The sequence below is a fragment of the Ipomoea nil genome, unplaced genomic scaffold, assembly GCF_001879475.1.
Source record: "Ipomoea nil cultivar Tokyo-kokei standard unplaced genomic scaffold, Asagao_1.1 scaffold1721, whole genome shotgun sequence".
Lineage (NCBI taxonomy): Eukaryota > Viridiplantae > Streptophyta > Magnoliopsida > Solanales > Convolvulaceae > Ipomoea > Ipomoea nil.
In genome coordinates this window covers 799,676-815,086 of record NW_017618149.1, presented here as the reverse complement: position 1 = coordinate 815,086, position 15,411 = coordinate 799,676, and the positions used below count along the sequence as shown (strand labels likewise).

At 35.8% G+C, this 15,411-nt stretch overlaps 2 protein-coding genes across 2 annotated transcripts; both read right to left on the bottom strand.

Annotated features, from left to right (window-relative positions):
• Positions 1 to 452: 452 nt before the first annotated feature.
• Positions 453 to 3,485, bottom strand: LOC109191870 (aldose 1-epimerase-like). The gene is made up of 5 exons (XM_019342544.1): positions 3,310 to 3,485; positions 3,174 to 3,223; positions 2,164 to 2,287; positions 1,940 to 2,038; positions 453 to 1,271 (listed from the first exon to the last, which is right to left on the bottom strand). The coding sequence occupies exons 1-5, from the start codon at positions 3,479 to 3,481 to the stop codon at positions 625 to 627; spliced, it is 1,092 nt and encodes a 363-aa protein (XP_019198089.1). The 5' UTR covers positions 3,482 to 3,485; the 3' UTR covers positions 453 to 624.
• A 645-nt stretch (positions 3,486 to 4,130) lies between these two features.
• On the bottom strand, positions 4,131 to 13,530 carry LOC109191909 (ABC transporter A family member 7-like). The gene is made up of 18 exons (XM_019342591.1): positions 13,264 to 13,530; positions 12,137 to 12,518; positions 11,966 to 12,042; positions 11,693 to 11,837; positions 11,389 to 11,508; positions 11,165 to 11,289; positions 9,996 to 10,154; positions 9,404 to 9,566; positions 9,186 to 9,311; positions 9,021 to 9,104; positions 7,717 to 8,072; positions 7,232 to 7,432; positions 6,904 to 7,013; positions 6,675 to 6,759; positions 6,053 to 6,181; positions 5,605 to 5,710; positions 5,421 to 5,509; positions 4,131 to 4,660 (listed from the first exon to the last, which is right to left on the bottom strand). Exons 1-18 carry the CDS (start codon positions 13,330 to 13,332, stop codon positions 4,361 to 4,363), a joined length of 2,826 nt encoding a protein of 941 aa, XP_019198136.1. The 5' UTR covers positions 13,333 to 13,530; the 3' UTR covers positions 4,131 to 4,360.
• Between the last annotated feature and the right edge of the window lie 1,881 nt (positions 13,531 to 15,411).

Genomic DNA, 15,411 nt, shown 5'->3' with positions numbered 1-15,411 from the left:
ACACCCCTAATTGAGATCACATGCTTCAATTTGATACTCCATACCCTATGATAGTTAAAAAGAGACTAGCATAGTTAGCTTAACAGTTAATTTTGACTTATTTAACTACTTGACTTGGTTAAGACAAATTATATCATGGACCAATAATCATGGTTTACAATGCAATATGAACCTTAGTCCATGGTATAACAATTGCTTGGTTAATTAGCTTTTGATAACATTTGTTAGCGAATTAGCTAACAGCTATTTACCAAACACCCTAATGCTCTACACCCGTCCAAAAGGTAAGTAATTAACTTGCACACATGAGGGGCCGTGTTGGCATGACAAAGAAAAAAAAGGCTTTACGAAAGGTTTTTGTAACCCTCCTACTTGCAACTCAAGAATCATAGATGTTAGATACACAATATAAAGAAATTGTAGTCTGATAATATATAGATCTGAAAATTTATTTCTGTTCATAAAGGATACATCAAAATAGTGTTCCCATAACATAGAAGCATATGAACTCACATGCTACATACTGCCCTGAAAACTGAAAGAACAGACAATATATATATTATTATTAACTACCCCTCCCTACCTAACACTCTAACAACTTTAAATTAAACCTGCATATATGCTTTAATGTCTAGTAGTGTGGGCAGTGAACCTATAAAGCATGACATGTTGATAAGTCTCCCCTTGGTTCACAATTTGTGAGGGGAAATTTGGGTGATTCACAGAATCTGGAAAACCTTGTGTTTCCAAGCAGAATCCACCATATTTTCTGTACACAAACCCCTCTTTCCCCCGCGTCTCGTTCAACATATTACTCGTGTAAAATTGTACCCCGGGCTTATTAGTCCACAGCTCCATCTTTCTCCCCGATTTGTGCTCTTGCACCACCGCCGCCTTGTGCAGGTGCCGTAGTCCATTATGATCTCTCCCGCCATCCAACACGTAGTTGATGTCGTATCCCCCGGGGACTTGGCTCAGCCTGCTCCCGACTTTGCGGGGCTGCAGGAAGTCGTATGCTGTCCCTTTGACCGCTCTGATTTCACCTGTTGGCACGAGGTTGTCCTTCACGGGGGTGATCCCGGACCCGAAGATCTGGATGGTGTGTGAGAGAATGTTGTGAGTGCTGTTATGGCCAGCAAGGTTCCAGTAGGTGTGTGAGGCTAAATTCACAGGCGTTGCCTTGTTCAGAGCCTTGCCTTTCATTCTGATTGCTAGCCTGTTTCTCCCAATTATCATGTATGTCACACTCACATGAAGATCACCCGGAAATCCTGCATAAACACACGCCAAAAGTTATAGCTAGCTATAGCTATTCCTTATATAGAAGGTTGGGTCACTTGGACAATTCCACCTTTCTATGTTCACAATTACTGAACTCTATGTTCATAAATCACAATTATGAACACTTGGCCCAACAGGCCCCCGCCCAACAATCCCCTAGCCAACAGGTGATAGACTTGGTCCTTTATCAGCCTCCGATCCGCTCAAAACACACACAAGACAAGGTTGCTAGCATCCACCTAACAATACCTAGCGTGGGGGGGGGGGGGGTCCTTAACCACTGGGTGTGGACTTGGCATCTCCCCAACAATCCCTTGGATTTGGCCATCTCCCCAACAATCCCTTGGTCACCAGGTGACTGAATTTGGCCCTTTACTCGCCTTTGCGCCAACACATAAATCTTGACCCGTCTCTGCCTAACAATCCCTTAGCCACTGAGTGTTGGACTTGGCCATCTCCCCAATAATCCCTTAGTCACCAGGTAACTGGATTTGGCCCTTTACCCGCCTTTGCGCCAACACACAAAGTTTGACCCTTAAAACCTCTGCCCAACAATCCCCTAGTCACTAGGTGTGGTGGACTTGACCCTTTATGGTCTTTGCCCAACACACGACAAGATAGATAAAGCATTAATTAAAGCATGCATATATGCAGCTACCTTGTTCTCCATCATGGCTGTCGTAGGAGAGCGAAAGGTGACGGTCCTTTACGTAGTCTTCCACTTTCCATATAACATCACTAAACCCTATGTCACCTCCTGAATTGGGACATACAGTTTAACTATATCAGACTACAACAATATATACACAGTAACAGATCATCTTATCTGCAGAATTGGAAGAAAGAAAGAAAGAAAGAAAGAAAGAGAGCATATATACATACCATGGAGGGTGTTACCATGATCATTTGCAGGTAATTTGTACTGGATGCCATTCAAAGTGAATCTAGCCCCCCCTATTCTATTAGCAACGCGCCCAATCAAGCCACCAAAGTACGTAGTATCATTCTGGTAAACATTTTAATTAATAAACAATCAATTTCCATACACAAATCTTGGCCTACCTACCCTTCTTCTGGATTATTGGATAATTGTCACACTAACCCAGTCTTTATACTGGAATTTTCATTCTCATATCTATGGTGATTCATGTATTTGTGATTGGGGATATATGTAAATGCATCTTAAATTTTAATAAGCTAAAGCCATTGTGTGATTCAATTCTTACTTCAGGAAGATCCTACATTGATCAAACTCTTACCACTACACTACTTTCCCCACCCATCCCTACCAATAGGGTCAGGTGAACTTTTTCAAAAACCCACTCTACCCCAATGGGTGCTGGTGCATGCCCACCATTCATGCATGGTGGGTCGAGTAAGATTCTAAATTTCCTACTATCACTCAAAAACATCTGATTCATATAAGGTGGATTCAGGTGAATATCCACGGGACAAATTGAAAGACACACCACCTACTTTCTCCACCCGATACCAGGTGAACTTTTTCAAAACCCACCCTACCTCAATGGGTGCAGGTGCCCACCATTCATGCATGGTGGGTCAAGTGAGATTCTAAATTTAATAGAGGTTTAAGTTTTTAGGACTCGATCTCTACCCACCACCTACTATCACTCAAAAGCATCTGGTCCATACAGGGTGGATTCAGGTGAATATTCACGAGGCAAATTGAAAGACTCTATTTAGGCATCTGCCCATTTAATCCCTTAATCCCAAAGACACATATGCCACTATGTACAACTAACATTAATGGTCACGTATTCCTCAGACAAAAACAAGACAAATGCAAGTTGTTTTGTGCTAAAGAAATTATTGGAGATCGATTATCACATGCCCGCCCGCCACTTGCATTGCACCGTCAGATTGGCACTAACCTTGTACTCATCAATGGAGCCAAACCCCAGAACCACGTCATCCAACTTTCCTATCAAAACCCAGACAGAGAGTAGAGAACAAGAATCAAACAAAAATACAGAAAAATTATTAATTAGTATTTAAAGTGAAACAGACCATTTTGATCAGGGATGATGACAGAGAGAACAGTGGCACCATAGTTGGTGATCTTCACAGAAAAGTCACCCTTCTTCAACTCAAATATCCCCACTTTCTCACTTGCTCTACACAAGTTCCCAAACAGAGAAACAACTACAACAAATACACACAATAAAGATGATTTCTCCATTATTATTTTTTATATATAAGCAGAGCTATATATTTAGCAATAATGCATATGATCGAGTGTGAGTGAACAAGGTAGCTTATATATAAATATATGTTTGTATGTGTAAGTATACACACCCCACCGTTTGAAAGTATATTGGGAAATCCGTGATTTTAGTGATCTGTTGAGTATTAGAGATGTGATAAAATTAATACTCTGTAAATTTTAAGATATAGTTAATACCCACTATAGTTTTACTCAATTTAATTAGTTTTAAATAATTTCTTTTTTATTCAATTTAGTCATCGATTTTGATGGTTTTATACAATTTATTTAATTCTTTGTTAAAAATCTGTCTCATCCTTCATTTAGAATGATTCTTTCTTCTTCCCTTTATTAACATCCATGTAAAAATACAGATTTTGTACACATGTCAACTTAAGCCCTAAAGAAATAAATAATTGCCTACAATTTTTTTTTTTAAATTTAGGGTTGGAGTTGATTTGCCTACAACTATTTACAAATTATGTTCTTATTAAGAATTTCAACCCGTTAATCTTAACATGTTGTGTCCATGTTTAGTCAGTCTTATGGTGTTCGTGTCTTATCCTGTTCAAATAACAAAAATACAGTCAAAATGGTCGATTTCACCTTTTATAACAAGATATAATTAACCCTTTAAATCGGTAGTGGTAGATTATCAAAAATAAACAAATTACAGATAATTCATATCGCGTAAACATCGTTCAAATATTCAACCAGCAAACTAAAGCTATGAAATTTGTTCTGCAAAATGGGGAAGAACATACACCACATAAAATACAAAATTCCACAGGCCGGTATATATACAATAGTGGATGCCGAGTTGAACAAGCTGATGTAAATGTGGAGATCAGAGTATCATGAGAGGTTAATGGATGGCTGAGCCGCTGTTGCAACCTTTATAAACACATCCTCTAAGGTTGTATCTGCTAGGCCCCATGCATGAACTGTAAATCTTTTCTTGGCAATCTCAACCGCACGGAAAACATCTGCAATGTTTACCTCGTGCTTTGGCAGCTCAAACTTCTGGGTGCCAGAGATGTGGTAGATCCTGTGGGAATTTGGGGACAGATTCTGCACCATGCTCTCTACTTCTGCATCGTGATCTGAAGATGTTGTCATGGTGAATACGTACGACCCTCCATACCTTCCCTTCAACTATTACACCAACAAAATTGCACAATATCAGTCATTTTCACAGTGCATTTTTGGTTTCTTTTCCTTGATAAATGTTAGCAAATGAAAAACTTCAAAACTTTGTGTTGGGCGGAGGCCGGTAAGGGCCAAGTCCAACACCATGTGACTAGAGAGGTTATTGGGAGGAGTTCGGTAAAGGGTCCAAGTCCAGCACTCTGACTCTTGAAAATGTGATAACAGTCTATAAAGAAATAAAGTTGCACCTTCACTACAGGCTATAGTTTTTTGCATAGTGGTAAGCCCTTGATCCCAGAGCATCCTCAATAGATGGAGATTTTAGTTGGCAAAGATGATTAGGAGTGAGAACATGGGAGAGAGAAGGGAAAGGAGGGAAAAAAAAAAAAAACAGAAAACAAAAGTAACAGATCTAACGCGCCCAGCAGTCGCGTGCATCAGTTGCGCGTAACTGATGGAAAGTCTTGGTTTTTTGTCCCTGGAAAGTCGGTTTTTTGTGGGTCCCACAAAAAACCAAGTCTGTGCAAGAGGAACCAAGTCTTCTCTCTCTAACTTTCTCTCTTCCACATGGATGTAAAAGCTGCAAAAATCATCCAAAATCCCCCTATTGGGATTTGGGGATGTTCTAACAAGTGGTATTAGAGCCAGTCAGGTCATGAGATTTATGATAGTGGTCTATAAGGAAATAAAGTAAACTATAGTTCTTGGCATAGTGGTAAGCGCTTGATCCTAAAACTTTGAAAATGGAATAGATGCTTCGAGTTACCTCCTTAGGATTTCCTATACACTGCAGGCTTCCATCCACAAAGATACCTAACCGATCGCATAAATGCTCTGCCTCTTCCATTGAGTGCGCTGCAATAATGAAAATCATTCAACATTATCTGCATTGGATTAAGGAACACTTTACAAAGATTTGGAATTTGGATATATGGAGGATCATATATTACTAGTGAGAATTATTGCTCTATCTTGCTTTGCACGTTTGACAACATTCCACAAGTTGTTTCTTGAAGCTGGGTCCAGTCCAGTACTAGGCTCATCCATATAGACAACCTTGCAAAAGTATCATCAAATAGTTGTCATCGTTGTTGAAAATCAAAGGGTTATGGTTATCTATAGGATTGTCTATCAGTTTATGAATAAGTGTTTACAGTTAAGTGTCTGTGTATATATATGTACTATAATTCTTTATTAGAAACAGAGAATATAGAAACATATTTGTAACCTTTCAGCATTTATACATTTTCTCATTTTGTGATTTCTTCATTCTTGCTTCCACCTAATTGGCGGGTGGTTGTTATTCTCCACCCGCCAGGCCATTCCATCTTTCAAATTCAACAATGGTAAAGGCACAAGGACATATAACCAAATATCTTCTCATGTACAAGGACTTACTTTGGGATCTCCAATCAATGAAATGGCAACACTAAGCCTCCTCTTCATTCCTCCACTATAATGTCCAGCTTGCTTGTCTGCAACCCCTCCATTATATAGGTTTACACTCTTAAGAGACTCTTCAACTGCCTGGAGATCCCACAGAATTTTGAGTAAATGCAATTCAAAACAATGTGATGCTGATTGAAATGAAAGTTCTCAAAGCATTCTGATCTCACACAAACGCATTTCCACAAATTAAAAGATAAATAAGCCTCTGAAACAGTTCTGAATAAATCCACACTAGAATGAGCTTAAGAGAGCAAGATAACCAGAGTAGACAATCAGATTATAATTTTTCACAATTTGTATTTTCTATATCCCATATCAACATATTTTCTTAGAACTTAATTAGCTATAACTTGTGATAAAGTGCACATATCAGACAACTACAAGATGATAGGAATCAAAAGAAAAAACAGACACACATCTGCACACTAGTGTAAAGTTATCTGTCCACTTCAGCAGCCTATTGCCATTTTGGTTGTGTTAGTCTACACCAAATGAAATTATCTTATAGTCCAAATTGGTTATAACTTCTCAATCGATAATTTCGCAATTTAAAGCAAGGGATTCAACTTACTCTTGTTAAGTCTGCTCCTTTCAAATTTTTAAGCCGTCCATAGAAAAGTAAGTGCTCCCTTCCTGTTAATGTTTCCCAAAGTAGGCTGAAAGCAGATTGCAAAAATGACAATGAACACGATCAAATATCTGGATGTACATTTTCTGGTCTTTCTTTATCCTCCCTTTAACCACAGGGGTTTGGAGCTAATTCAATTTCTACTTTTAAGTGAGAGAACAGCAATGCTTACTCATGCTGAGGACACACTCCCATGCTGGTATATATTTTGTCCATATCTGTTCGTATATCCATACCCTGAACATACGCAGTACCAGAGCTTGGCTTTATGAGACCAATCATCTGTTCGCATTGACATGTCAGAAAAAAAATCAGTTTGTTCAGAGGAAGATTATATACAGCAACTTCAAGAAATACCGCCCCCCCCCCCCCCCCCCCCCAAAAAAAAAAAAAAAAGAAAAAAGAAAAAAGAAGAAACAAACTATGGATCTTCTCCTCTTTATGACCTCATTACGACATTACTAGAATGTTTCTAAGAAAGAGAACATCATTAAACTGACCATATTAATAAAAGAAGTTTTCCCAGCACCATTGGGCCCAAGCATACCAAAGCATTCCCCCTGAGGCAAAGCAAGTGACAACCCTCTCACTGCAAATTTTTCAGGGTTTCCATCTCTTCCTGGATAAACTTTTTTTATGTTGTCACAGATTATAGCTTGACTTGTTCTTGATTCAACCAGCAAAGTCTCAACTCTATCCCTCTGTGGAAAGAGATCACTGTCGGTTAATTATTTGGAGAGTACAAGAAAGATAGTAGGAAAAAGTATATGAAAGCAAACTACAACTAACTCAAGGTGAGCAATCCTCAACCTTCATATTTGTTTTATGAAACAGCAGGTAGTAAGATGGATAATAAGTTAGAAGTATCTAGTTTAATGTTCATACATTTTAGTAATAATAATTCAACATTCTACCAGGGAAACATAAGTTTTGACACAAGGTTAATCAAATATGTTACTCCATATCTTAAATAAAATGAACTTACCTCATGGACAACATCAGGTTTCTCCATCTCAATATAGATTTTAGACCCCTGCCTCCGTAAGCTAGGTCTTCGGAAGGATGATGAGTGCCTATTCTGGAAATTTCGAAGGAAAAAGAGAGGACTTTTCCCAGATGACATGATTTGATCTGTGTAATAAGCAAAGAAGAGAACCAGCAACCATTCCACAAACATGATAATTAAGACCTCTGTCATCCCATTATCGCCATCTTTCAAATTTTTCCATAGCATTCCATCACTTCCAATATAATTTCCAGTGAAAGAATATTGTGAAAACTCATATAATCCACGATAAAGAGAAAATCCAGGATACAACTCCATAACAATAATCCAGCCTCCTGCAATATAACAACGTTCAAAGTGGGAGCAAGAGTCAATTACTATAGGCCCTTCTATGACTTCTTTAGAATTAAAAGAAATTGGACTATTGAAGCAACAAAAAAAAAAAAAAAAAAAAAAAATTGCTAGTAATTACAGCAGCTAGCAAACCACATAAATATAAAAACTTTAAGCAAACCAAATTATAATGACTTCCAGCCCCTTAATGCAGTCAGATAACCAAGTCCCACTTTGACAAAAGCTGGACAAATAAGATTTCCTGGAATAGAATATGGCAAATATTTATTTGAGATGTTTGGAAACTTTTACTTTTGCACTTTACCTTTTGTTACACAACAAAAATATCATTGTTAGCTGTTTATTCTGTCCCTTTCTGAGAAGGCTATATTAGGAAAATAACCCTGAAAACTTGAATGATATTCTAACAAAGGTCTGCAAGCATGAAAACCCACATTTCAATTCCAAAACACTAAAAACACAATTCAAGTTTCCAAACACCTCCAAAGATCATATATTCATATTTGATCTCCCATGATGATTCCAGACCTTACAAGCTGACAAGCATGTTGCCAAATAGATCTTAAAAAGAGTTTTAACATTGAACCTGACTACTAGAGAGGAAAATATGTGCTCATATGTTGAAGTCTTTAGGATCCCTTTTCCAAAGCTAGTATTGGATAAAATCAGGTCAGGCATAGTGTTCATTACACCTGTACTAATGGTAACATTATTACGAGACTTGTTTTTTTTTCCTCAACACATGAACATTATGGGTAGTAAAACCCTATCTCCAGGAACATAATTTCTAGGGAGCATATATTTAAAAAAAATAAAATAAATGAACACCGGGGAGGAAATGTTCACATGTTATAATAGAGTAACTGAAACTTGCAATAAACATTTACAGCAGATAATATCAACAGCAATCTTCATATTCCTGAACTTACTTGAAAATGATGGATCTTGAACAAAGAACTGGAAAAGGTAGGCACCCAAGAGTCCAGATCCAAACACCATTACATAGCCCACAACTGTAATAATTGCAAACCATAAGTGGGTGAAAATACAAGTGAGTTCTCTCTTCTAAAAATAACAGCTCAGTTAGGTCAAACCTGAAGCTGTCTTCACATTATTGAATAATGCAGCAACGAGAAAAGCTAGTGAAATTTGCAAGTTAATGTAGATTAAGTAAAAAACCAACTGGATGCTGTAATCGTTCAGTGTAAAGAACTTTAAGCCTGTAAAACAAGTAGCAAAAAAAATGGAGTGGATAAACTTGCATGCAAATTTTAATAGAACGAATCATTTCACTAGACAAAGCTACTTTTACCTATTAATGATCCAAAAATCACAAAGCATAGCATGTACATAGAAGATATGCCAAGAAAATAAGCGTAAGAAATCAGCCAATAGGGACCATCTCCAAGTCCATGCATTTTCATAATAATTCTTAGTTTCTGCTGCTTCTCATAAACCAGAGATGTCAAAACAACCTGAAATGTTAATAATGTCATTAAATCACTATAGGTGAAGAAAGTCAATACTTATACATTATTTTGGCACATGCACAATATGCAGCTGTTTTCCCCTTTTTTTAATTTAGTTTTTTTTTTTTTTAATATGTAGAAAGGAATCAGAGCTCTCCATCTCAAAGAGTCAAGAAAATTGAAGAAAATATAACCTAAATATAAAGTTACATTAATAAAATCTAAAACCAATTTCTCTCCATGAAAACTATTACATAAATGCTTTAGCAGAGCAGACAGTTGAAGAAATGCTAGGTTTCTGAGGTAAATGAAGAGCTAGATGATGCTACAATGAGAATAGAAGACATAAGTAATGGCACACAATTCCACTGGCATGGCTAGAATAGTTGAATTCAAGACTCCACAATGGAAAAAGACACGTAGTAGTTCACTTACCGGAAATAGTTGTATAACTACCCATGTAAAGAAAAGTGGTCCAAGAAGAGAAGCAAAATCTAGCTTGATTCTTGTTTCAGGCTTTGGCATTTCTTTGACAAACTCAAATAGCATTTTTGTTGAAGGCCCAAGCAGAAACTGGAGATAAGCATTTGATACCTGTACAAACACACACCAAAATATGCCAGCATCTCAAATTTAATTTTTTGAAGCAACAAGAAAATCTAAAAGAACAAAAAGGGAATGTGCCAATATAAAATTTATAGTCATGCTAGATATTGGGTTACAAATAGTTGGGAATAAACATAGGAAATATAGCAACTTTCTCATCTTGATTTCAACAACAAAATAAATAATTATGGATAATTTTCAAGATGACTTATACAGTTATACTTCCTTTATCATTGAGTAAGTTTAAGATAATTCATAAAGCCTAGACACTGTTTCATTCTAAAGATATAAAACCTATTATGTGGTGGTTTTCTAGATTGTGATATGTTGTTTCAGGTAATCACACTATCATTCATGGAAGAAGATTATAAAGTACTCATGTCCCATTCTATTTGTCACTGGCTGCTACCCACAGATCAAACAAAACTAATTTTGAACAGTTTTTCAAGGAATATTTGTTTAAAATTTAGAGATATTGATTATTAGCCAAATAGTATTTTCATTTTAGGACATTGATATTTGTTTTTATTTTTAAGTGTTCCTTCCACCCCAATATGATTTTCAGCATCAAAACAGAAGCAGAAATTAGATTGAGGTGACTGGCAAAAACCAACAGGCGAGAGAATCAGGAGAAAACAGAGGGTGTATGGTTTATGATTATGAAAATTCCTTTATCTCAACTCTAAGCTAATACAATCTAGACTACATTATATAACTTATACCATTTACTCCAAAAATAAACTGATTTAAAAGATTTAGAACAGAGTGAAGCAGGAAAACACCTAGTTTCAGTCAATAAAAAGATTCAGCCAAAAGCACCTTACTAAATACCATTAGTCTCATTATCACTATAATAAAGTAATAGAATCCAGAATGCACCATACTACTTATTAGTTTTTCATGAACTGTAATTACAACTCACTTTAACATTTTATGATCAAGAAAATCTTGCATACAGAACAATAACTACCAACATAGGAAGTTCAAAAGTAGAGTACCATATTCACTGAGCGAGGCACCCGTGTCAACCCCATAGGCGAGTTTCCAGTGTCATTTTTATATGTTGAATTGTACCAGATACTCACATTGAAGTGATTCCCATTAGAATTTAAGAAATCATATGCTGCAAAACACATCAACAACAAAAAAGGTGTCTTCCTTTTAGAGAGAATAACATGGTGTTATTGCAAGGAGACATGCAAGCAGTTCCTGCCAAACAAACCTGCTGTTATCTCATTCATCTCTTTCTCTGAATTCCCTTTCCGATATCCTTTATAGAGCTCATCATTAATTTGAGATGAACTATTACGCCATAAATGTAATCCTTGCACACAACTTATCTCTGCATCAAAAACTGAAGATTAATAAAACTGTATTGAATTTATTTATTTTAAAAAAAAAAAAATCAAAACAGATTTAGATTAAAAAAGGCCCAAAGATGCATGTGTTAGAAAGAGAAAGTAGTTTCACATGAAACAACTTATGATTCCTAATAATGGAAATATGGCAAAGTTAGAATTCACAACCTTGTTGCAAAAGAAGAGAACCTATTTTCAATGGAATTGAAAATGTGGAGTTTGGAGCACACTGAGGTCGAACATTGTACACTGGCAAATTAGAGGAGAAAGCTGGGTCCAGGAAATTGAATTGCTCAGTGTATGACCCTGAACCCTGAAACACTTTCAAAGGTGATTCCAGCACAAATGACAAATTTCGAGCAGATGTATAAAAAGAAAATGGTTAAACACCTGATGAATATTAGGGGAGAGAATAAAAAAGATGGAAGAAAGAAATCTCACCAAGACATCATCAGCAATGCTGTAAAGAATATCAGAGGAATTGAGAGTTGTGCCATTGAAAAAATTCCCTCCAATACCTATCAAGTTCCAAAGTAAGGTAGATTAATAACATTCATAAAATAATTAATGAGTTTATTTGAAACATATAAGACTCAAGAATGATCAGCATACGTTCAGCAAATGTTTGATTTGCTCCAGTCAAGAGTATAGCAGCTGGACAGGATCCAGTGGTCTTGCATGACTCTTCAGGCAAATCTTTGTATGTAATAAAATCATTTTGTACTGCACGATATTCTGGTCTTGGTATCTGTAACAAAGGAGGCCATTCTGGTGGACTAGGAAGTGGGCAGCTGGCTGCTTGTTCCAAAGTTGAGTACTCAATCCCACACTTTTTTTCACATTTTCCATCCCCATTAGTATCAATACAAATGCAGCCACACCTTCTTGAGGGCTTATCCAACTCATTATTTACCACAGTTTGGAGGAGCACAAGCAACACACAGATTAATAGTGGGAATGAAATGAGCCATAGATTTGTCCTCACATTTCGTTTCTGCAAACAGAAAGGCAAGGTGGGATGCAATAAAGAAAAATATATATATAATAATAAAGAAAGAACAATTTGGACAAAATTATGTATAGATGAAATAGTACGAATTCTCACAAACTTTCCACAAGACAGTAACTAAATTCTAACTTCCCTGTATAAAAAGTTAGAAGTAGAAAAAACAAGCAAACATTAGGGCTCCCTTTGTCCGAAAATGAAAATCTACTTTTTCTTATAGTAGCATCATGAGAATAATACCCAATTTACGAAAAAAACAAATTAAATTATATTCTGTTATTACTTATTATTTTACCCCAAAAGAAGTCAACACTTCACTCCCAAACATCTCAACAATTCCAAATAAGCTCTCCCGGAATAAATAAACATAGCTAAGGAAAAAACAAAAAATAAATAAATAAAATTCTTTTAGGTTATGTCCTAACTTCTAAGGTTCATATCACAGGATCTCTTATAACAGAGGTTTCCTTTACATAACATTATAACCATCCTGAATCCATATGCATATATTAACAAAAAGTTAAACTAATTGAATCAATTCTAACTCAGTTTCGAGATAGAAAATCCTAAACAATTAACTATTTTACAAGGAAAACAGTAAGCCTAAAATTCCAAAATCTGATGAGCATTAAGAACGCACACATTCAACAAAATCAATTTCGCTAACCATAAGAAAACTGCTTACTTTTAACTTGTCCAAAATTTTCCGGCATTATAAACCCAAAAAGATTACCTGAAATGTCAAATTCTTTCTGAGCAGAGCATTGGCTTGAGTCCAAAAGCTCGCCGGCCCTTCCGCCATTGATAATCACTCTCTCCACTCTCTCTCTCTTTCTATCTCAAATGAAAGAGGAAACCAGTAGTAGTGTTTGAGTTAGTATTGAAAGCGTTAAGAAGAAGAAGAAGAAGAGCGCCGAGATGATCGATTTCACCCTCATTTTCAAATACCGTTTCTTCTATATATATATATATATATAGCTTCTCTGCGCATAGTAGTTGACAATTGAGTGTTCGTACGAAATTGCCCTTTCATTTTCAGTTTTATAATTGGAATTACGGAGGACAAGGAGATTTTCTTGCCCACAATGACTATTTTGCCCTTTACGCGGTGGATTTTCTCGCCCACAATCACAAAATTGATTAACGGTTAAAACTTATGCACGCAACTCGCAACACATTCTTTTCTTTCTCCAAATGCCTTCTTTTTCAACTTTAATACTCCGTATTTTTTTTACAAATAAAATTAAACTATAAAAAATATCATTAAGGGGTGTTTGGTTCACACATATGAATCGAAATTGGAATCGGAATGAGTATCAAATATTTGGTAATGATAATGGATTTTAGTGAAAGTATTTTGCATGTTTCGTAATATGATGGAATGTGAATGGTTATCAATAATGCTGTTTGGTTAGGTATGATCCAATAATGGGAATAAAGATTTTAAAAATATAAGAACACACAATCAAGACAATTGCTTATAATATAAAGACATCCAAAACACCACTATGAACAAAAAATAAAAATAAAAATTTAAAATCACTAATCAAAAAGAGGATGAGAAGGAATAAGGGAATGAAAGGGGATAATCTTATCATTATTAGTTTATTCCTTAATTAACAAAATAATAATTCCTTAATTTTACTAAAATTTATTCAATTAATTACTTAATTTTAGAAAATAGTGATTTCGCCTTTGAAAATACACTGGTTCTGTTCTGATTTTGGCCTTGCGGGCATGTCTCACCACTTTCACCCATGATTGCAAAAATCCCGCCTATGTGCTGATTAATCGCTAGGCGGCGCCTGGTCACGTTGAGGAACGCCAAAATCGAACTCCTCAGCGGCCGGGCGCCTAGACGATCTATAATTTATAGACCTTAAGTTTGCATTTAAATCCGCATTTTGGTCAAATTTAAATATAATGTCAATTTACCGACATGCACCATTCACACATACTTGAATGAGGCTATTCATCAAGTTTAATACAATTATATAAGCTTGATTCCACTAGTTAAAAAATTTGGTTGATATAATCTTGTTAATTGTGTGAAAATTAACTTCATTAAAGATACCAAATTGTACTAGTATGAAATTAATTTGTGACAAATGACATACCCTTATTTCATTTGGGTATAAGTTTTTCAATTAAGGGAGTATTTGAAACACATAGTAATGTTCTAAAATCGTATCAACCAAACAATACCAATCACTTTGATACTCATTCCTTAGATCTAAGCCTGTCAACCAAACGCACCCTAAAAAACTCTAATTAAGATAATAAGATCTATTAAATGACACCCATATTAATACATTTTTAAATATTTTTTTAAAATAAATCTGTAGATACATAAAATCATTACTGTATATATATATATTTTTAAGATTTAAATGGAGGGAGAGCACCCCGAAATACATGAATTTTTTAAGACATCGGGCGCCATATGGGCACACCAATCTTGTCATCTATTAAGGCATTCGTAACTTCAGCGGGTGGAAGGCTAAGTAATTTGGTTCCTCTTTGACTAGAGACTGTCAAGGCAGCTAATGTTTGATTGTGTATTCGTGGATAAGTGATTGTGCATCTGCAAACAAGCATTTCTGTAATTACTTTTTTTATTATAATTCTGCATCTTGTAATGTCTTATTGTGCATATATACAGTGAGTTCAAATAATGAAAAAAAAAAAAAAAAAAAAAAAAAAAAAAAAAAAAAAAACTAGTTAATCCCTATGTTGAGTTGTCCCTTTCTAAGTTGGAGCATTAAGTTGTTATTTATACTTTGTTAGAACATCTCTCTCTTGTAAAAGGTGAGGGTTGATTTAAACCATCTATCAGGTTTGTTAGGACTCTCATTGTAGTATATATAGTCCTAGTGTGCTT

Excerpts from the sequence above, each read along its gene's own strand:
- LOC109191870 (XM_019342544.1), bottom strand. The coding sequence starts at position 3,481 with ATGGAGAAATCATCTTTATTGTGTGTATTTGTTGTAGTTGTTTCTCTG. Across the intron at positions 2,288-3,173 it reads GCTCCATTGATGAGTACAAG|AATGATACTACGTACTTTGG; the intron begins GTTAGTGCCAAT and ends AATGTTTACCAG. Across the intron at positions 1,272-1,939 it reads CAGCCATGATGGAGAACAAG|GATTTCCGGGTGATCTTCAT; the intron begins GTAGCTGCATAT and ends GTGTTTATGCAG.
- LOC109191909 (XM_019342591.1), bottom strand. The coding sequence starts at position 13,332 with ATGGCGGAAGGGCCGGCGAGCTTTTGGACTCAAGCCAATGCTCTGCTC. Across the intron at positions 8,073-9,020 it reads TCAAGATCCATCATTTTCAA|GAGGCTGGATTATTGTTATG; the intron begins GTAAGTTCAGGA and ends GTTATATTGCAG. Across the intron at positions 6,182-6,674 it reads AAGGAGCAGACTTAACAAGA|GCAGTTGAAGAGTCTCTTAA; the intron begins GTAAGTTGAATC and ends TGGGATCTCCAG.